Source organism: Osmia lignaria, chromosome 3, assembly GCF_051020975.1.
Source record: "Osmia lignaria lignaria isolate PbOS001 chromosome 3, iyOsmLign1, whole genome shotgun sequence".
Classification (NCBI taxonomy): domain Eukaryota; kingdom Metazoa; phylum Arthropoda; class Insecta; order Hymenoptera; family Megachilidae; genus Osmia; species Osmia lignaria.
In genome coordinates, this window is record NC_135034.1 from 5,630,267 (window position 1) to 5,650,312 (window position 20,046).

General features: G+C 34.3%; 5 protein-coding genes across 17 annotated transcripts; 3 read left to right on the forward strand and 2 right to left on the reverse strand.

Moving 5' to 3' along the window:
* Positions 1 to 189: 189 nt before the first annotated feature.
* Positions 190 to 11,201, forward strand: LOC117605239 (kinesin-like protein KIF12). Of its 10 annotated transcripts, none has more exons than XM_034326331.2 (18): positions 190 to 326; positions 396 to 1,563; positions 1,630 to 2,576; positions 2,638 to 4,676; positions 6,561 to 6,653; positions 6,735 to 6,813; positions 6,915 to 7,127; positions 7,500 to 7,637; positions 7,707 to 7,848; positions 7,935 to 8,029; positions 8,095 to 8,236; positions 8,485 to 8,603; positions 8,681 to 8,785; positions 8,868 to 8,997; positions 9,114 to 9,339; positions 9,398 to 9,548; positions 9,631 to 9,845; positions 10,227 to 11,201. In XM_034326331.2, the coding sequence occupies exons 4-18, from the start codon at positions 4,471 to 4,473 to the stop codon at positions 10,558 to 10,560; spliced, it is 2,388 nt and encodes a 795-aa protein (XP_034182222.1). In that variant the 5' UTR covers positions 190 to 326; positions 396 to 1,563; positions 1,630 to 2,576; positions 2,638 to 4,470; the 3' UTR covers positions 10,561 to 11,201. The 10 variants fall into 10 exon arrangements, with proteins under 10 accessions (XP_034182222.1, XP_034182223.1, XP_034182219.1 ...); XM_034326332.2 differs by having other exon boundaries at positions 197 to 326; positions 402 to 1,563; XM_034326328.2 differs by lacking the exon at positions 190 to 326 and having other exon boundaries at positions 382 to 1,563; positions 2,638 to 3,169; positions 4,463 to 4,676.
* Nop60B (dyskerin pseudouridine synthase 1 Nop60B) lies at positions 7,735 to 14,182 on the reverse strand. 2 transcript variants are annotated; one of them, XR_013065236.1, is made up of 9 exons: positions 14,043 to 14,182; positions 13,565 to 13,689; positions 13,161 to 13,493; positions 12,681 to 13,091; positions 12,479 to 12,599; positions 12,156 to 12,394; positions 11,864 to 12,097; positions 11,587 to 11,789; positions 7,735 to 7,872 (listed from the first exon to the last, which is right to left on the reverse strand). XR_013065236.1 is itself a non-coding variant. In XM_034326342.2 (8 exons), exons 1-8 carry the CDS (start codon positions 14,053 to 14,055, stop codon positions 11,709 to 11,711), a joined length of 1,557 nt encoding a protein of 518 aa, XP_034182233.1. In that variant the 5' UTR covers positions 14,056 to 14,182; the 3' UTR covers positions 11,196 to 11,708. The 2 variants fall into 2 exon arrangements, 1 of the variants encoding a protein (XP_034182233.1); XM_034326342.2 differs by lacking the exon at positions 7,735 to 7,872 and having other exon boundaries at positions 11,196 to 11,789.
* A 68-nt stretch (positions 14,183 to 14,250) lies between these two features.
* On the forward strand, positions 14,251 to 15,951 carry O-fut1 (O-fucosyltransferase 1). Its single transcript, XM_034326345.2, has 6 exons — positions 14,251 to 14,386; positions 14,483 to 14,598; positions 14,671 to 14,794; positions 14,857 to 15,221; positions 15,299 to 15,535; positions 15,617 to 15,951. Exons 1-6 carry the CDS (start codon positions 14,278 to 14,280, stop codon positions 15,815 to 15,817), a joined length of 1,152 nt encoding a protein of 383 aa, XP_034182236.1. The 5' UTR covers positions 14,251 to 14,277; the 3' UTR covers positions 15,818 to 15,951.
* Positions 15,952 to 16,137: 186 nt separating this feature from the next.
* Positions 16,138 to 18,462, forward strand: DCTN2-p50 (dynactin subunit 2). The gene is made up of 9 exons (XM_034326344.2): positions 16,138 to 16,364; positions 16,574 to 16,645; positions 16,724 to 16,857; positions 16,925 to 17,036; positions 17,122 to 17,273; positions 17,337 to 17,586; positions 17,654 to 17,830; positions 17,931 to 18,033; positions 18,118 to 18,462. The coding sequence occupies exons 1-9, from the start codon at positions 16,329 to 16,331 to the stop codon at positions 18,294 to 18,296; spliced, it is 1,215 nt and encodes a 404-aa protein (XP_034182235.2). The 5' UTR covers positions 16,138 to 16,328; the 3' UTR covers positions 18,297 to 18,462.
* Positions 18,463 to 18,621: 159 nt separating this feature from the next.
* RpL27 (ribosomal protein L27) lies at positions 18,622 to 19,836 on the reverse strand. Of its 3 annotated transcripts, none has more exons than XM_034326351.2 (4): positions 19,694 to 19,836; positions 18,990 to 19,222; positions 18,775 to 18,911; positions 18,622 to 18,702 (listed from the first exon to the last, which is right to left on the reverse strand). In XM_034326351.2, the coding sequence occupies exons 2-4, from the start codon at positions 19,206 to 19,208 to the stop codon at positions 18,654 to 18,656; spliced, it is 405 nt and encodes a 134-aa protein (XP_034182242.1). In that variant the 5' UTR covers positions 19,209 to 19,222; positions 19,694 to 19,836; the 3' UTR covers positions 18,622 to 18,653. The 3 variants fall into 3 exon arrangements, with proteins under 3 accessions (XP_034182242.1, XP_034182244.1, XP_034182243.1); XM_034326353.2 differs by having other exon boundaries at positions 19,666 to 19,747; XM_034326352.2 differs by having other exon boundaries at positions 19,639 to 19,746.
* Between the last annotated feature and the right edge of the window lie 210 nt (positions 19,837 to 20,046).

Genomic DNA, 20,046 nt, shown 5'->3' on the forward strand with positions numbered 1-20,046 from the left:
GTAGAAAGAAGGTGGTGGAAGAAGGGAGTAAGACGTCAGTGGGTACAACAAAGAAGGAGAACGACCCATTCCCTCGGTGTGTATACTCGTGTGCACGTGTACGTGTATACGAGTGCACGAGTGTCAGTGCATAGGTGTGAATGCACAGGAGAATACTTTTTTTGGAAGAATTTCGAAATCGTTAGGAAATGGAAGGCGTTTAGTTCTCTGTATAATCTGGCCAGACTTAGAGGGCACCATAGTATGTAGCAGTATTTTGGGCCTGTTTTGAAAACGTGGCAAAATTACACGCTTACTGCTTGTATCAAGTATATATCATTGAAATGGTATAAATTAAATTAACTCGTCATTTATTATCCCATATTATTCTCTACCAAGTTTCATTAACAATATAGTTACAGGTGCAAGTGAACAAACAAATGCAAAGCAAAGCATCGATAAGCTAAAGCAATTTTGCCAAGATATACAATTCAGTGAATTAGAAATTCTTGTTACAAAATAAAAATAGATCACCCTGGATTCGACGTTTTTCGTAATTGGTTTAAATTACTGTTCGCGCGAGCTGATCTATATCTACGAACTCGGGGAATAAAAAAAGATATAAACGTCGCCTAGTACACAAAGGAAGCATTTCACGGGGTAATCTGGATGAATGGAAAGGCGGCGTGCAAGCAAGCGTTTCCTTTCAGCGAATAAAACGTTACTCCCTAACGACCTGAGTGCACTTCCTGCATAATTGAGTGCACTCAACTTTGTTGCACTTCCGCGAATAGAGCCAAGTAAATAACTGCTTAAACTGAAACCAATCGTTTGGCACCGATTGCGAAAACCTTGCTAGCAAAAGGAAAAAAAGAAACGCATTGAAATAGTTGACTCGTTTATGACGAGAAGGAACGATTGCAAGGGAGAACCTGCGTGTCAGGAGTAATTACGAAGCTGAGCTATTTTAAGACACGACATCTTGAGCAGTTGGTGTCTAATTACAATTAAACGAGATCAAGTGCAAGAAAGGTGCAAGCCCCTGCGGTAGCCGCGGTGATCGGCCGGAAAACTGCAACTTTACATTAGGAAGCCAAAATGTGCATCACCCTTTTGTGCTATAATTTACTTATAGTCCATTCTTCCGTGAGCAGTATAGATATATACATAGCCACGTGAAAGTATTCCTAATATTTGAGTAGTAATATTTTATGTAGGCTTCTTTTGGCTAAGATTGAGAGCAAAGGAAAGAGCCTGGCAGTAGTGACTGTATATCACGATTAGATTTACCAGTAATTATTTATTCATGAAAAAGTGTGCGACACGAGCCCCCGATGAACCGGTATTTTAAGGCTGCACGCGTGCAGGCATCGTCTGTACACGGCTTAATGTCAGCCAAGCGAGTTGGCACGAAATACGATAAATGCCACTTTCGCCCTGGAATAACCTACAGCCCTGGGGTATTCTCTACTTTACGATGATAACTCGTACGATTCGATGATAAATCCTGAGACTGTTTGAACCCTTTTTACATCCGGATTCTCTGCATTCAGAGTCATTAGAAATTGCTACATCCACTTTAGGGTAAAATGAATCATTATTTAATCTTTTATAATGTCACGATTCTTGATTGTACCATGAAACCAACAGGTAATATCCTGGTTTCTTGAACCTGACAAAGATGCAGACAAAAAGAACTTCCGAGATACTCGGCTTTCCATCATTACTCTCGCCACAAACTCGACCAACAGGAATCCAATAATGAGATGAAATAGTTTAATTTTCTTTCTAGTTCTGTTTCTAATAGTGAGTATAAATCTGACATCATTAAAGTGACTAGCCATAACAACACCTTGCAATGGCTTTCTTGTCTCTTGCACTGTATCATTATCAGACACATGGCCTTTTCTTCTAAGTACCAACGTTTCTCCAACATTGCAGGTGGCTTCTTTAAAGTGAAATGATTCACTGATTGTTGTGCGAGTCTTGTGTGAACGAGTACCGAATCTCTTCCAAATGAGTGACCACCTAAAATATCTTCAAAACATCGTACCCATGACTCACGATGTGGATGTTTGTTCCAATGTTCCCGTTTCCAAGCCATCTGAATTCAAAGAACAATCCAATTATCATCATTCCACGTGTATTCCATCCAGTGTTACGATAAATACCGCTATCGTAGTTTTGTAACCGTTAGTCAGACAACGTTCAAGACACGACTACCGATGATCGACGTGTCTACCACGGTGGTACCCTTTCAATTAAAAGCACGAAGCAAAAGCAGATGTTTTCAAACGTTTTCATCCTCAAGGTTCCAGAAGTCGTTGAACAAACTCAAGCTAAGAGGCCAAGGATCAGTCTGGTCGATGCAAAAATATCGTTAGAGGGTTGCAGCAATTTTTTCGAGCATTTCCTACGGCGAAGAAACTGGAGCCGCAATAAAGTTTACAACGTGGCCCCGTGTATTTATAGCCGGTCAATTCGTCGGTGATCCTCCGGTAATTTTTAAACCGAACAACTCTGCGCGAACAACGGAAACTCGCCAATTAGAGAGGCAGATGTTCCTCGAAGATTTTTCCAATGCATCACCGAAGAAGGTATAGAAAAAGTTACGAAATTTTCTATCGTTTATATTTTATAATCAACCTTTTTCTCAAGGTTCTCCAAGGAAATGTGAACCACCCTTGGTTGATCGAATCATCTTGAATAATTGAAGCGACTCTACGTGGTTTCCAGTCTAAACCAAAGCTTTTACAATCTATTTTCATCCGTCAATTTACATGAAAGTTCAAGTTGAAGCTGCTGTGTCCATTGATCAACCGACGCGATCGTATACCTCCGGGCTCGACGTGTCAAGTTCAACCTGACGTAATGCGGTGTCCACGTGGACGATGACCGAGTATGCCAGACGAAAGGAAACACGATCGAATAGACGATGCGTCTGAATATATAACGTTTAGACAGTGGTTTCGATCGGCGGACGCGTACTATAGGAAAAACCACCACCCAATAGCGAAAGTACCCCTAAGAAGTGTCAGTAGCGTGCCGTCTCTTGTTGCTGTTACAACCCGTTTCCGTTATCCATTAATCGGTTCGCGTTCATCTACCATAGTGGTTGATTTGAAGCCTCGATAACGGAGAATTTGATGGGATAGCAGATGATTTATTGGAACTGTTTGCAGAGGTACAGGTGATGGGACATATTTAAAAAGTGCTTTCATGAGTGTTGATTTAGTAAAATGGAATTATGGATTTTTTTCATGATCCAAGGTTTTCTTCAACGTTATTTTTAATAAGCTACGTTATCATTTTCTGTATAAAAGCACTTGTGACGTTCTTACACCTTATACCTTTGCATGCACTCGCAAACTTATGTCACGTTCAAGGAAGTAGTCAATCTATAGTTTAAAAAGACTTCCACGAAGCGACATTAACATTAAGTATAATCATACTGTTGTAATAAAAGTACAACCGTATGATTTCGTTTCTAATCGTTTCCTCGTTTCAATAAGAAATGCCGATAGAAAGCAAAACCGACTAATTGGGAAACATAATATCTGAAAAAGTATTTTATTCGCTCGTTAATTTCTGAGGCGATCGTCGACGCAGAAAACGTATCTTAATATTTCGTTGAACGTTCCACGAGACGAACAACGATTTCATTTACCAATCTGATTAGCTTTCACTTTCGGGATCTAAAGCACTGCGTTTACGTTGATCCTCGTAAAAACGAAAGGTGTAAAGCGAACAGACCGGAACGAAGTCGCGAAACAACTGTCCCGTACGTGTTTCTCTGCCTTTCCTTCGCCTCTTTCGCGAGATTAATGCAAAAAACGGCGAAGGTGGACCTAAGTTAGAAAACGTTTATCCTGTCGTTAAGTTTGAGATATCAGAGATACTTTAAATATGTGTCCTGTCCAGTGGAATACTTGTAGAATTTAACTTTCAATGTGGATAATTAGAATAATCAAAGGGTTGAAACTTTGAAATTTTAGATTTCAAAGTATTTAATATAATCTGAAATTAAAACCTTTCGAACATACGAGTTTTCCAAATGAAGAATATGTATTCAAAATTTTCAGTGGTAAAACTTTCGCTTCTACCACCTACTAATTATCATCCCACGTGTAACGCGGGTAATTAATTGATCCGGTGCTGTATACATTTGTTAGGAGGCTTTCGCTATTGTGCATCGAAGAAACTGAACCATTTTCACTGTTCGATCTTTTATCACAGTCAGCTTTGATTGTTCCTGATGATTTGATACGTTCCAATGTTTCGTGTGAATGACACCAATCGCACAATTGAAAATCAGTGAAACCTTGTTGTATTCGAGCTGCATGTATGATTTATGATTTGCAATTTCAATGTTCTATTATCATGTATAATTGTATTACAGTAGAGGTAGAATGAATGGCAGCCCTTGGGTTGCATCATTAAAAGGAGAAATACATGTATGATTTATGATTATATTTGTTTGAAGGTTGACGAATGGTGCTTGCGAAAAATCCGTCGCCTTCTCGAGGCGAGAGTCCTCAAAAAGAAAATGCGAGAAAGGATAAAGGGAAGATTCGTACGTCTCGTGGCAACAGTCCAGGGGATCAAACTACTTCCAGAGGAAACAGTCCAGGAAAGAATAATTCCATTGTCAAGAAAGTCCAGACGAAGAGTAGTTTATTAGGATCGCGTGGGAGCGAGTAAGTCTAAATACAAATGAATTTCATACGAAAATGTGAAAGGAAGGTTTTAATTTAATATCTAAACAAACGGTTGATTTTGTGGAACGCTATATGTAATCATTTTTCTTCTCGTTAAAACTTATTGAATAATTTAGAAACTTTTAATCAACATTAATTGTGAAAGTAACTACATTTTATTTCTTTTATAGTTTTTCAAATAACTCATGTTAAAATCACTTTTTGACTAATAATTTCTTCTCTTTTTTTTTTATCACCGATAAAAACCTACAGATAATGAAAAGCAATACCAGCCTTATCGTCCTCAATCTCGACGATAAAGTAATTTCAATATATTCCTGATATTCGTACCACGAATCGATACAGAGAGAATGATTAAGAAGAACTGTTTTCGAAAGAAGATGAACAAGTAAATTATATGACTGAAAGCTATCAACAGCCATGAGCAACGGGGACAAAAACAGAGAAGAATATTGAACGATGGAAAACTACAACATACATGAAATTATCGCGTACGATGCTTCACGATCTCACATTAGAGCACACTGGGAAATTGAATAGACAGAAAAGAAGAAATATTGAAGAAATTTTTCAATTACATTAATAGAAACACCAAGAAATGGTAGACTTCAGTTCAGAAATGAAACAATTACGTTCTTGGTTATTGTTAATGGCAAGTGCTGGGTCGATTATTAGATGAACAAAAAAGATTCTAATGGATGTTAAAAGGATTTTGAAAGGAGAATTAAATAGCAATCATTCCTTGGAAATTGTCCAAAGATCCAGGCCACTGATAGTTTGCGGTGACGCGTTGAAGGATTCTCCAATTTGTCGATCGACTCAATTTTCCGGGTGGTGGTTGTGTAAACTCACCCTATATTCTCATCTATGGGAATTGATAGACACATAGCCGTAGTTGCGACATATTTCGATGTAGTGTATCGATTGCGGGACCTTGCTTGCTCGTGTATTTCTGTCGGTCAATATCGCGACGATCGGCAGAACGTGTCTGTGTAAAGAGATCTCAACCCTTAGACACGTGAAACACGTATTAAACTTGCCCGGGATATTTTTTATAGTTGCAAATGAAAAATGGAAAAATTCTTTTCTATTTTTGCTTTTTCTATTATGATTTATGAAATTGTTGGTAGATCCATGCATTAGAGAGTAGAGGCTTGAAAACATTCCTCTTCTGTGTTTATAATAAACTTTCTTATTAGAAACCTTCTAGTTCGTCTATGAAAGATTGCAATTTGTAAAAGCTTATCGAGGACACTACATCGACGTCAAGTACGCGACGCTTGCTCTTTATCATGCTTTTAACATAATTATAATTTCCGTTTACGAACGCGTTAAAACTACGCGTTAGAAACTTTCAGCAAGTTTCGCGTAACGTCATTATATGCAATAAATTCAATGTTTTTCACTAAAAATATCCTCCTATTGTAATACTCAACGTAAACGTAATTACTTAATAGAGTATAACGATTCGAGCCTCTAACAAGGCAGAGTGTTTGATGCATAAAGTATAAGCAACAGTCGAAAAGTATTATTCCTTTCAGTAATCGATGGAATTACGATCAAAGCCTGCTAAATAATTGACAGAGGTCGCAACGATTTTTCAGGAACACGATAAGACACTGTAAGAACGAAAAACGAAATCACAAACGAGTCTGGGTCAATCACGCGATTTTTCATCGACGTTTGCCCCGACTGATTGAATCTTCTCAATTATTTAATCCTCATGATAGCTGGTCAATCCTGTAGCTTAGCTTACGTTTACTCCCGTTGATAGAAGACAATGTTTCATTTGTACAGAAAATTGTTAGTCTATTCTTGATCTTTTTTCAAATCATTGACATTGTTCTTTGTAATGTGTTTTAGAACTGGTAGCATCGAGAGGCTGGTGGACGGTGATAAGAGGGTGATCGCTACGAAACATTTACTTCCAGAAAACAACATCAATGTGGTGGTCAGGTAATATAAATAACTTGTAAAAATCTATTACTACTAATTACTATTCACAGCGTTTTGATAAGCAATTTTTCTCGACCGCAGGGTTCGTCCGCTTAGCAGCAAGGAAATTAAAGTCGGCGAGGATATGGCCGTGCAATTTCCTGGAGATGGACAGATATACGTAAGCCAATGCCCTTATCGCTCCTCCAACATTAGTGGATTTAAGTAATAGCTACAGATTCCAATAATTCAAAGCTGTATTTCATGTTTGATCCCTTATAGTGCGAAGGATCGCCAAATAGTGGGGACAAAAAGGGAAAATTATTTTCATATAACGTAGTGTTTGAGCCCACGGCTACTCAGGAGGACATACTGCAATTTTCTGGTGTGAAGAAACTGATTGAAATGGCTGTGGATGGATTTAATTGTACTGCGTTCTGTTACGGACAAACAGGAAGCGGGAAAACTCACACTCTCACAGGACCTCCGGAAATGGTGAGAAGACAGAAAATTCTGTGAATAGATCCTTTGTGAAGTTTCTAAGGGTAGATTGTCATTGGTAGTCTTCGTAATTGCTAATAGGACAAATTTGAAAATCTTGGGAGTCTTGATTTCTTATAATGTTTTAGAACTTCAATTATTTGTACGATGGTCTTCTATAACCCTTGATACCACTTTTATGAATATTTTATAATAAGTATGACGCATTACATTATTAAATCATAATAAGAAGCGAATATGCATAAGCTTCAATCTATTAATATTAGAGGGAATGTCAAAGGTGCATCTAATCAAAATTTCTCCCAAGAATAATTGATGTAAATATGCATAGAATATCGATAAGTGATTGATGTTTCCTTACCATAGTTCGAAAGAATGAATCCTTACTCGGAGGATCATGGCCTGGTCTTCCGGTCCTTCGTCTACCTATTCAAGCTGCTACAAGAACGTCAGGGCTGTAACTTTGTACTGAAAGCTTCTTTTCTAGAGATCTATAACGAGAAGGTCTGTACATCTTACATTAATTTAATTAAAAGAAAATTCCAACTTGCTATTATTTCATTTCAATCGCAGGTAATAGATTTATTAAATCCTGGAACGTCGAGGAAGCCTCTGATGGTCCGTTGGAGCAAAAAGACACGGGGTTTCTTCGTTGAGAATCTCTTCACCGTCGAATGTGAAGAACTTGATGACCTCCTGGCGGTCCTCGAAGAAGGTAACCATGACGTTCCACTGCTATCTGAAACAGAATATACATATAATATTAGAAAGAGGTATCTAGAGAATACAATTTTTATATAGGTATGAGAAATAGATCTGTCGGTGCGCACAACATGAACGAACATTCTAGCAGAAGTCACAGTATTCTAACTGTTAATATCACTTCCGAGCAACAAGTGAGTATCGATCATATTGTTTATGTAAAAAAGGAAAAATCGAAGTCAGAAATTGACGTTCGTAGATGGACAATAGCGTGTTCATCTCGAGACAAGGGAAGATTAATTTCGTCGATCTGGCCGGCAGTGAAATGACAAAGAAGACCCAGAGCGAAGGGAAAACTTTGGAGGAGGCAAATAACATTAACAAGAGCCTGATGGTTTTAGGTAAGTCGAAGTAGTTTAGTAGCATAAAAAACACGATGCCAAAGCACGCGTGATATTACGGCTCAGAAACTTTATAGTGTCAATTATGCAGAAGTATCATCGCAAGAATCGATCGCGTTAGTCGAAAGGGAGAGCGCAAGCTTTACTCGCATTATCAACCGTGTTCGCAGAGCAATCAATAAGCGCGCGTGTGGCGCGAATTACATAAAAGCCTGTCCTGTTTGAAACCTATTTTTCTTTCTGTAAAGGTTACTGCATATCTTCGTTGAGCGATGGAAAACGCAAGTACGGTCACATTCCGTATCGAGATAGCAAGCTGACGAAACTTTTAGCCGACAGTTTAGCAGGAAACGGTGTCACTTTAATGGTAAATCTAGTCACCATGGTTGCAACGATTGTATCTCTTGAACGCAGCCCTAATTGGATCATTTTTTATATCTTTAGATTGCTTGCGTTTCACCGGTAAGATCAAACGCTAGCGAAACGTTGAACACTTTAAGGTACGCGGCAAGGGTGAAGAAAATTCGCACCAAACCTATTGTGGTGATGGTGAGTGAGGAGACTTAATTAAGAATCAATATTCGTGGATTATATTCGTGGAAAAATAACGTTTCGCTTGTAATTTTTACAGGATGCACGAGAGGCATTGATTCTGAGTCTGAAGAGAGAGGTGGGTGCGCTTGAAACTGAAAACGAACACCTGAGAAATGCTCTTCATCTCGGTGAAGATTATTCAAATATCATTCGCAGTGAGTCTAAAAGTAAGTTATAACATCATTGGCATCTACAGAGAAACATAATCCAAGGAGAAAGGAAAATATCAAGTATCATTCAGTGTTAACAAATCTTAAATAACTAAACGTTTCTAAATTTACAGCTGAAAGGAAAGTGCCATTAACACCACCATTGGTGGACTTAGACAAGTTATCTGAAATGGAGCGACCAGAATTGAGCCAGCTAATTCACGCATACATTACGGAGAACGAGGCACTTCGTCGAGAGAACGCGGAACTTTATGCTACCAGGGAACAAGTAATAAGGGACCAAGAATTGGTGTGCAAAGAGAACGAGAGGTTGTTGAAGAAACTCGAGGACGTTAACTCGTAAGTACAATACAATTCGAGGTAATCAACGACAGTCGTTATTCAACTAATTCTCTAGGTTTTATTACTGCAGAGTATGCTGTCGGTCGCCTATTATACCTGCCAGACCTACGTACTCGGCGGAAGTGTTGAATGATAGTAACGAGGACGCACCTGGTGCGACAAACGTTTGGACCAACCCTAACGCGGAATCAATCCCTTCTTCGAGAGTAAGCGTGTGATCCCTTAACAATAGTTACTTTTAACCCTGATTTGTTAATTACTTGGTGAAGATTGAAACTTTTGATTCAGAATATGAGTAGGCGAGGACTCCACAAATCGGCCAGCAACATGCCTGAGAAAATACAGAAAGAACTGGACAAACGTAGAATCGTAGGAAGTTACAACAACATAGCAGAAGCGTACAAAGACAAGAGTCAACATCGTCGGCACAACTCCTGGGACAATGGAAACGGCACGACGAGAACGAGTCCGGATCAAACTATGTCACCGATACACGTCAATCAGTAAATAGCATATAATAAATTATTCCATTTAATTAGACGATAACATTTAACTCGTTAAACTTGAAACGCAACATTCCATACAATCTGATACTTACAATTTTAATATATCGTTATAGCTGTCAGTATTAATGTACTCTAAATTACTCTTTCTTTTATTAATTAACCACATTGTGGACTGGAAGTTCCCCTGAATGTCCTAATTTAACAGGTTCACTGAAATAAAAAATTATGATCTTATGTGGAAAAGTGAGATTTTATACAAAAGTCAAACCAACTATGTAAATTAGCTGACATTTGGCAAACTTCTATCCGCAATGTGTTACTATATTTAATAGGCAATAGGTTATTCTACTTATTAATTGGAGGAATGCCTGGTAACAGGTACAAGAAGGCGAACCTGCGTCGTACGTCGACGGTACCAGAAGAAAGGAGACCCTCGGAAACTATTGACCCGTTGGGTGAACCTGTTCAGCCCACAGATCATTCGTACAACGAATCACCAGATTCGATGCTGGGTAGCGGAGGACTCGAAACGACGCATTCTGCTCCGGATACGATGGAGTCTGAGACAACCACCGCACCTTTCCCAATGGTTTCATCACCATTTGGCACTCCAGAATCGTTTTCCCCAAGAAAGTCAAAAGAAAAGGAAGATGAAACTACGCAACGAGCGTTTGGGAGTCCTGTTCCCATTGATGAAGACAAACCACTTTGAAACTAATCAATGATGTATCTTTGGATCAGAATGATAGATACTGGATCAACTATACGGGGAAAGAGTCGAGTTGGAGAGAGTATATTTTAAATGATAATCTGTAATAAAAAAAGATTGAGGAAAGTTATTTTGATGTTAAGTATGAGAGAATAGAATTGATTGATATTGGAAAGTATGTGTTTGTGATTTGAGGTAACCGCACAGTAATATCGTGTTTTCAGAGTGATCAAGATGCGTAGTATCGTGTAGTCGAGAAAATTATTTTCATGTAGAGTATACTAATTAGGATATTTAGGTGTGATAACTGAAAATTATATTTAAAAAAATGATATATTAGGACATTACTCAGGTTGTCGTCGAATCCTACCTCTGAATAATGTAAAGTAAGATGTTTTACAAATGAAGGTATGGACCAACTTATCTGCAATAAAGTATTTCATTATTTTATGACATGTAATTTTTTATTCAGTCGTCTTGTAAAGTGCAGCAGAGTTCCTTTATACGTGAACAGTATCGAATATATGCTTAAGAAAAGATGAAACAATATAAAATGACAATACTTGTAATACAGGATATAGAATACTGTGCACTGCTGAAAGTGATAAAATAAATGTAAAAATATTTTTATAGCAAGTGAATCGTAATTGGAATATTTTACGTATTTGCAAACATTTTAGTAAATTGCAAATAAAATTCAGTTAGTATGTACATTCTGTCAATATCAATTATCGTATCAATACATTTGATTATTATAATTAGTATGTATATATATACACATACTAATTGGAAAATTTAGAAATCTCAATTAACAGTAACATCATTTTATACTTATCTTACCATTAACGAGCATCGTTGATACGGCATTCTAAAGAATGATCTAAATGCTTACCAAGTATATCTGGCTTGAATTTCCATATGTACAAGTTTACAGAACATATAAAAAATTTGTTTTTAATTTAAAACATTATGTGATAGGGATTGGAAGTGAATATCTTTTTTACAAGTAAAAAATTAGAAACTATATACCTATTGAAAATCGTCTTCAAATAGAAAAGATACATTCTCTTCTATGAAGTCCGCAGTTTTTCTTCAGTTTTATAAGAAAAAATACCCTTTCAATAAACATATGTATATCTTAGAAAATTTTTTTAACTTGAAGTTGGTGCTTCTTGATCTTTATCTTTTTTCTTCTTCTTCTTTTTCTCTTTTTCTTCTTTTACCGGTGATTCCTACAAATAATATTAGAATATTTAATTTAAGGAAGGAAAAGAATAAAAATAAAAATCGTATGTTATTATCTTACCGGAACTTCACTTTCTGTAACTACTGTAACTGATCCCTCCGCTTCGCGTTCTTCCTTTTCTTTCTTCTTCTTCTTCTTTTTATCCTTTTTTTCTTTCTTTTTCTCTTTTGGTGACGATGTTTCAGAGTCTTCAACGGGTTCCTCTTTTATTGATACGTCTCCCGAAGGTTGAGGGGTTGTTTCTTCCCACTTACGTTTTTTAGCCGTAGCATCAGTTACACCATTTTCTTCCGTCTATGTAATGAACAAGGTTTAAAAAGGCACATGTTTATGATAGAACCGTAATGTTTACCTTGACTGTAGGCGTAGAGAAATCTGTATAATTAGCCAACCAATCAGCAGGTGTGTTTTCATTTGGTTTTCCATATTTATCTAATTTTCCTTCAATTATCATGCGCTTCTTTACAGAAGCTTTTGGTCCCAAACCCCATTTCCTAGGATATGCATCCCTTTCCATGATAACCCTTTTAATTTTTGCAGCTATCCCATGATCACAGGCTGTCATTGTAGGAGATGTCATTAATGCTATACCTGTAACATATGAAGAATGGATATTAGACACTGCAAAGATAATTTTTTTAAGTACAATATTTAAATATCATAAGATAAGCTTACCAAGAGCTATAGCTTCACCCTTAGTAGTAACTATTACAATTTCTTGATTTAATTCTATACCATCATCATACATTAAAATACCTGGCAACATAATTTTAGCCCCATAGCAGATAGCATTTACCTGTTAATAAAATTATATAACATTAAACAAATATTTTTACGCTACAAAAATTAATTTCATTTATAAGTAATGACTACATACTGCACTATCTTTCACAATAATTCTTTTATGATTTACAAGAAGGGCTTCCAATGGTTTGATTACTCTCCTTAAATAAGATTCATCTGCATGGTTTTCATATAACCATTGAGCATCTAGTATATCGTGCATAGTAACCATTCCATCTTTTTCAGATTGAACACCCGATCGATTTCTACGCAATTCTTGCATCTGACAACCAGTGCCTAAGAAGAGGCCAAGATGAACACAAATTGTTCTAATGTAAGATCCAGCTTCGCAACTAACTCTGAATACTCCCATATTGCGTTCATGATCATAATCAAGGAACCAACTATCATAAACTGTTCTAACACGAAGCTGACGCTTCACTGCAGATATAAGCGGAGGTCGTTGAAACAGTGCACCACGCAATTTTTCCAATGCTTGGTTTACCTATATTAATTTATCAACAATTTATTATGCAAAGTATAAAATAGTCAATGCAGTGTATGTTACAATTACCTTTTGCAGGCTTTCAGGAGCAGAATGTAATTTAAAAACTGCAATGTATTCTTTTCCAGCAGACTGCTGTGACTTAGCTAAACGGGTTGCTCTATCAATACATACTATTAAACAACCAGACACCTTGGGATCCAAAGTGCCTGAATGACCAGTTTTCTCTACTTTCAAAATTCTCTTTATCCATGCTACCACTTCATGCGAAGATGGATTGCATGGCTTATCTAAATTAATGCACCCAGATTTTATATACTCAGATAAAGTACGATGTAATGGAGTTGAACCACAAGTTAAAGGAGTAAAATGTTTTGTACGGGTAAGCATTTTATCAAAATTCTGAAACAATATAATTCATTTTTAGTTACAAATGTATGAACATGATTATACTTATAAGATAAATTATTTACCTTAAATAATAGTGGCCAATCTTTATATTCAAGTTTTATAGATTCATCTGAAGGTTCTAGTTGACACTTCATCTCTACTTGAATTTCTCCAAGCGACTTCTTCTTGTTTTTCTTCTTACTTTTATCTATATGAAAGAAAATAAGAATTAACCTATGCATTTACATTCATTTACGTTATTACTATTATGCTAAAAAAATGTAACATTCGTGTACATATTTAAGATATTAATTTTGATACAATATAGACACATGTGATACATGTATAATATGTATTTAAAGTAATATCTTTCATCGGTACTTTTACTAAATTAAAAAGACACGTGTTTACCGATGGACACACAGCTAAAATTTATAACAGACAATAACTGTTTTCATCGATTTTTATGTAAAAATGAGTAATTTGATTAGGCTTAATAAGCACAGAATACTATATAATATATTATACAATGAAATATACGAAAAAATTAAAAACAATTACCGCTTTCTGCCATTTTTGAGTAAGTAGCAACAACACGTGTATATCCTCAAGCACGCTCAACGTAGCACTAGGGAAAATGGCGGTCGTATCCATAGTAATAAAGAAAATGTGTAAAGTTGTGTCTGTATATTATATGGTATGGATTACCTAGAATGGTTTAAATTTTTAGAATAAACTGTGTGTATTTATATTTCAATACACATTTTTAATTACAATTATAAAAAACTTAATCACAATGTTTAGTATTATATTCTTTGTGTTATTGTTGACTACATTTTATAGTACATATTGTGAAAATTTTGATATTGACACTAATGGGTATATTGTTTATTGTCCATGCATGGGTAAGGTTTAAATAACATTATAAATATATATACATATGTAGATACTTTGTGTAACAAGAATAAAGATTAAATTATTCATTTAATTATACTTTTCAGGAAGATTTGGAAATCAAGCAGACCACTTTTTAGGTGCTTTAGGATTTGCAAAAGCCTTAAATCGTACTCTGGTTCTACCACCATGGGTTGAATATAGAACTGGAGAGACTAGATCTGTTGGTGATCAATAATCTTCAGTATCTTACAAAATAATGTTTCCAACAATAAATTCTTAATGTATGTTTCAGATACAAGTTTCTTTTGACACATATTTTAATGTTTCTCAAGTGCAAAGTTGCCATAAAGCAATATTAATGGAAGACTTCATGACAGATATTGCACCAAGGATATGGCAATCAAAGGAAAGAGTATGTAAGTTTTAAATTTTAAATGAACAAAATAAATGTTCTTTTGTAACATATTCTTATTTTCAGCTTTTTGCTACTCTGCACGTGGAAAAGGGGATTCGTGTAATGCTAAAGAAGGAAACCCATTTGGTCCATTTTGGGACACGTATAATATAGATTTTGTAAAATCAGAATTTTATGGACCTCTTCATTATGATGTTTATCATACAGACATGGCAGTACAGTGGGGAAGACAATATCCTGCTATTAACTGGCCAGTATTAGCCTTTACAGGTGCACCTGCTAGTTTTCCTGTTCAGTTAGAAAACAGAAAACTACACAAATGTCTTGAATGGAATACAGATATGCTTAATAAAGCAAAAGCATTTATAAAACAAAAATTACCTAGAGGAGCATTTGTAGGAATTCATTTGCGTAATGGAATTGATTGGGTATTTATTGTTACATTATTCACATATTTTAGATGAAAATAGATGATATCAAGACAATAATACGTTTTTTTTTATAGGTACGTGCTTGTGAGTTTATATCAAGCACACCAAATCTTTTTGCTGCGCCTCAATGTCTTGGTTATCGAAACGAACGTGGGAAAGCAACTTCCGCTATGTGTTTACCACCATTTGATTTGATAGTACGTCATTTAAAACGTATTATACGTAATGGCAATGACATTAAATCAGTATTCGTAGCATCCGATAATAATTATATGATTGAAGAACTTACTAAAGCTCTGGCGCGCATGGAAGTAAGAAGTTAACTAATGTATTTCATAATATTTACAGGAAATATGCTTAAAAAAAATTTCGTAAATATATATTTTGTACAGGTACCAGTATTTAAACAAGATCAGTCTGCATCACCTCATTTAGATTTAGCTATTCTTGGAAGAGCAAATTATTTCATAGGTAATTGTATTTCTTCTTTCTCGGCTTTCGTTACTAGAGAAAGGGAGATTAAAGGATATCCTACATTCTTTTGGGGCTTTCCTCCAGAAAGATCATCATCTGTTACTCATGAAGAATTGTAATGTTTGTAACTACTTTCATCGTCTATTTTCATCAAAGTGATATTTGTATTTAAATTAAATTATTATAAAAACTTGCTTAGCTTGGGTTTTCATATACCATTTTGTATGATTAAATAAAAAAATGTGTAACAATACCATTTGAAATATAATATTGATTATGTGTATCCCCCTTCTTTGTCATCATGTGCTATATTTTCTAATTGTACAACCAATAGGATGCAACTGTCAGAAATGTTTCTTTTTATATTATTATTTTTTGTATTTAATTTTTATTGCTTGAAATTACCGCTATTTGATATAGTACAGACAATCATGGAAAGATGTCATGAAAGTAGTAGAAAGAGAAAGGAGGACATTAAATTGAACATTCAATGGCAATCTGTTACATCTAGTCAAAATTTTGATACTTTGAACAAATCCTTCTATTATTATTTATTGTTAAAGCATAAAGATTGTTATATTGTGCAAAATAATTTAAATATTGGTAATACGTATTAATTTAACACAGAAAATGGCTGATCCCAAGTATGCTGATTTGCCTGGAATTGTAAGTACTTATATATTTTATATAAGGAATATTATATTAAAATTATATTGATATAATTTGATTGTTACTTACTTCAGATGGGAAACAAATCTATATTTAACATCTTTTATTAAGTTTGATATACATCTATTTGTTGAATTACATGTCTTATGTATATATGCATTTATCCATTTTCCTTATAATTTATGGTGTCTTGTTTGTGTAAATAGGCATATGATCAAGTTGATGTGTATGAGACAACTGATTTACCAGAATCTGAACAATTTCAAATTTATCCAGAGGTAAAATATTAATATATTATTTAGAATTAGTTTCATATATATGTATCATCTCAGTGACATTAGTATCTTGATTTTTAGGATGAAGTTGATTCTATAACAAAATTACATATTAGTGCCCCAGAAGCATTTAACAAATTTAAAGGTAAAAATATTCTTGGCAAGGGAATTGATTTTTCAGATCGTATATCGCTTAAACCAAGGACAGGATATAAGTAAATCTCTTTTATACATAAATTTGAAATATGACGTACACCTGTTAAATTATATTCAAAATTTCAGAATTGGGGATTGGGAACTTCCTGGAGAGGGGGAGAAGGAAACACCGATTCAAAAATATCAACGTTTGCAATGTGAGATTAAAGAATTATATGAAGAGGTCAATGACTTAAAGGTATCTGTTAACATCTTATATTTGAAGTATATTTTATTTTTTGATATTTATGTCTGAAGTAATACATGTTTCTATTATGAAATAGGAAAAAGCAAAAGATGAAGATGCAAAATCAGTAATTGATGTAATTTCTCAAGTACAGCTTCTAGAAAAACAGTTAGATTCTTTAAAATTAGAAGAATGTCTTGGAGCTGATCTGATTGCAACATTATCAGATCCTCAGGGCACCAGACTCAAGTAAGTCTGTATTGTATATTACTTTTAAAATAAAGTATTCTAAATGATATGATTCATTTTCAGGCAGTTAATATCCCAAATAGAAGCATTCAAACAAACCAATATTCCTGTTTCTCAACCTGATGTAAAAGAACAGAGCACAACAAAAACTGATAAAACAGCTGAACCTGGTGTACTTAAGTATCAAATGATGTATCTGCCAGAGAAAGCAAGAATGCAAGAAGCAGCTAGAATTGCATTACTTGAACAAAGACTTTGTAACTTGGAAAGTGTTATTGGAACAACTACTGATAAACTTTCTAAATTTTCGCAGGTATAATATAATCGTTTCTTCTGTTGTTACATTAATTCTCTATAATGACTAATACATTTTTTTACAGAATCTCAAATGTCAAGGTGTAATGGAAGCTGTACAAGAACTAGGAGCAAAAGCTGCATTATTAGATATGTATCAATTAGATATCATTGAAAGCAGATTAGCTACTTTAATTCATAAAATGGATAATATTCAACAAAAAAAGGTTGCATTGGCTCTAGATTCAGAACAGGAACAGAAAGTAAATTGGATTTTTCTTTTATGTTAATTATACAATTCGACTTGCTCAATACAGGAATTAATATATGTATACTTAAATTATATTTTAAAACCGCTTACAGATTTTCGAAATGTATGATATAATGAAACAGACGGAAACTGTATCGCAAATTTTACCACAAACTGTAAACCGGATGTTGGCTTTGAACACTATTCACCAACAGGGTGTGTATTCATACAACTGGTTATACATTCTTTTTTATTTCCTAATGACATAATATATAACCATCTTTTTATTATAATTTTCAGCTGCTACTTTTAGTAAGTCTTTAACGCGTTTAGAAGAATTGCAATCGCAAATTACCGCTGATTTGGAAAGTAATAAATCTCTCTTAAAAGGAGTGCAAGATAGTTTCGCATCAAATTTAGAGGTCATAAGAAATAATATAGAATCTTTAGATGAACGTATTAAAAAACTTAGTAAGTGATAATTTATAAAATGGTATAACAAAAATTCATTGCAGATTATGATACTTCAACTCTAAAAGTATATATTTATTATTAATTAAATTATACACAATTTACTAATATTTTTTAAATGTATCTTTGAATTATTGACCTCATCATGTACTGCATTTTTAAAACCCCTATTATAATTTCATTAAGTTATTTTGATTGTTAAATATAATTTTTCAAGCAACATAAATGAATTATCCTTGTATTTTAAATACTACAAATAAATCAAATGCTTACCAAATTAAAGATGGTTTCATTTTAACACAGGAGAATGAGTAGGAAACATTACACTTAAAATACTTGTATATTTTATATTTATTTATTTGTAATTAGAACCGTAACTTTTGGAAAAACCATTTGTTTTTACCAGATTTGTACCTATAAACATATATTTATTTTATTCAATCATTTTATTTTTGAAAGTATTAAAATTAATAAAAATATACGTACTTTTCCTCAAATTTAACTCTCGTCTGAAATCGAACCTTTTTGCGTTTCATTGGGTCTTTAAGATCTTTAGGAGTTACTTTATCCCAATGCAGATCTACAGTGTATCTTGTTGGCATTAAGTGATTATAATTCAGAACCTGAAATGCATTTAATCTATAATATTCATTCAATATGCTATTTGGTTGAATATTTTAAATAGATTAGAGGAGACTTACTTTCACAAATGGCTTGATCTTGGAACGTTTATGAATCTTTGCTTTACCCATTCTTTTATGCACTTTGCGTGGGTATCGGTCAATGCCTGCAACCATGGCATGTCCATATTGCTTTTCTGTAGTACCATCATCATAATTACGTACTACAACGGCTTTTCTCCCAGCGTATCGGCCACTAAGGACCAATACGACTTTTCCCTGTTTCATAATCTTCACCATCTTGAAGGTGAGTGCTACATACATAAAAATGACAAAATATCATATTAATACAAAAAATGATGAATGTATCACTTGTTACAAACATTTATAATTAAAAATTTATTTCAAGTGATACATTATTCATTTTAGGAAGATATAACACATCAATTGATAGTTGTAAACACTGTATCCAAAAGCATCACATAACCTCTATTATGATAATTTTTAAAATTAACAATAAAAATTGTGTAAAAGTATCATTATTACAAACGCATTAAATTCAAATAATTAATTTAATTACAAATCTGATTTAATACAAACAAACAAATTATTTATTAAAATATTTAATAGATTTATTTTAAAACTTATAGAAAGGAAGAACGATTAATACATAAAAATTATCAGAATAAATATAATTTCAAGGAATAGTATGTGTATAAAGGAATTATGCCTCGATTTTCCGATGTTTTTCGATTACTTTTTAAAGTGACAAGCACCACACACACCTCACGGTTTTTCGGACCGGAAAAAAGGAAGTTAACCTAACTTTTAAATCAGTGTAACATACAAAGTACAGATGTCGTGCTATTAAACATCCGGCATACGACAGTTATTATTCGTTCTGCGCATGTTACCCTGGTTAGTTCAAATATGCTTAGCTGTGCAAGGATTCCAGTGGTCCTTTATTTAGAATTACTATTAAATCTTTGCTTTTTTCCTCTATTCGAACATTTTCATTCACCTTATGTATGATCGTTGGAATAGAAATTGTATGGTAATGGGACAGCATTAAGTCTACTGAAGTTAGCCAAGATGCGCAATAGAAATATGGTCTTTCGTTGAACGAATAATAAGTTAC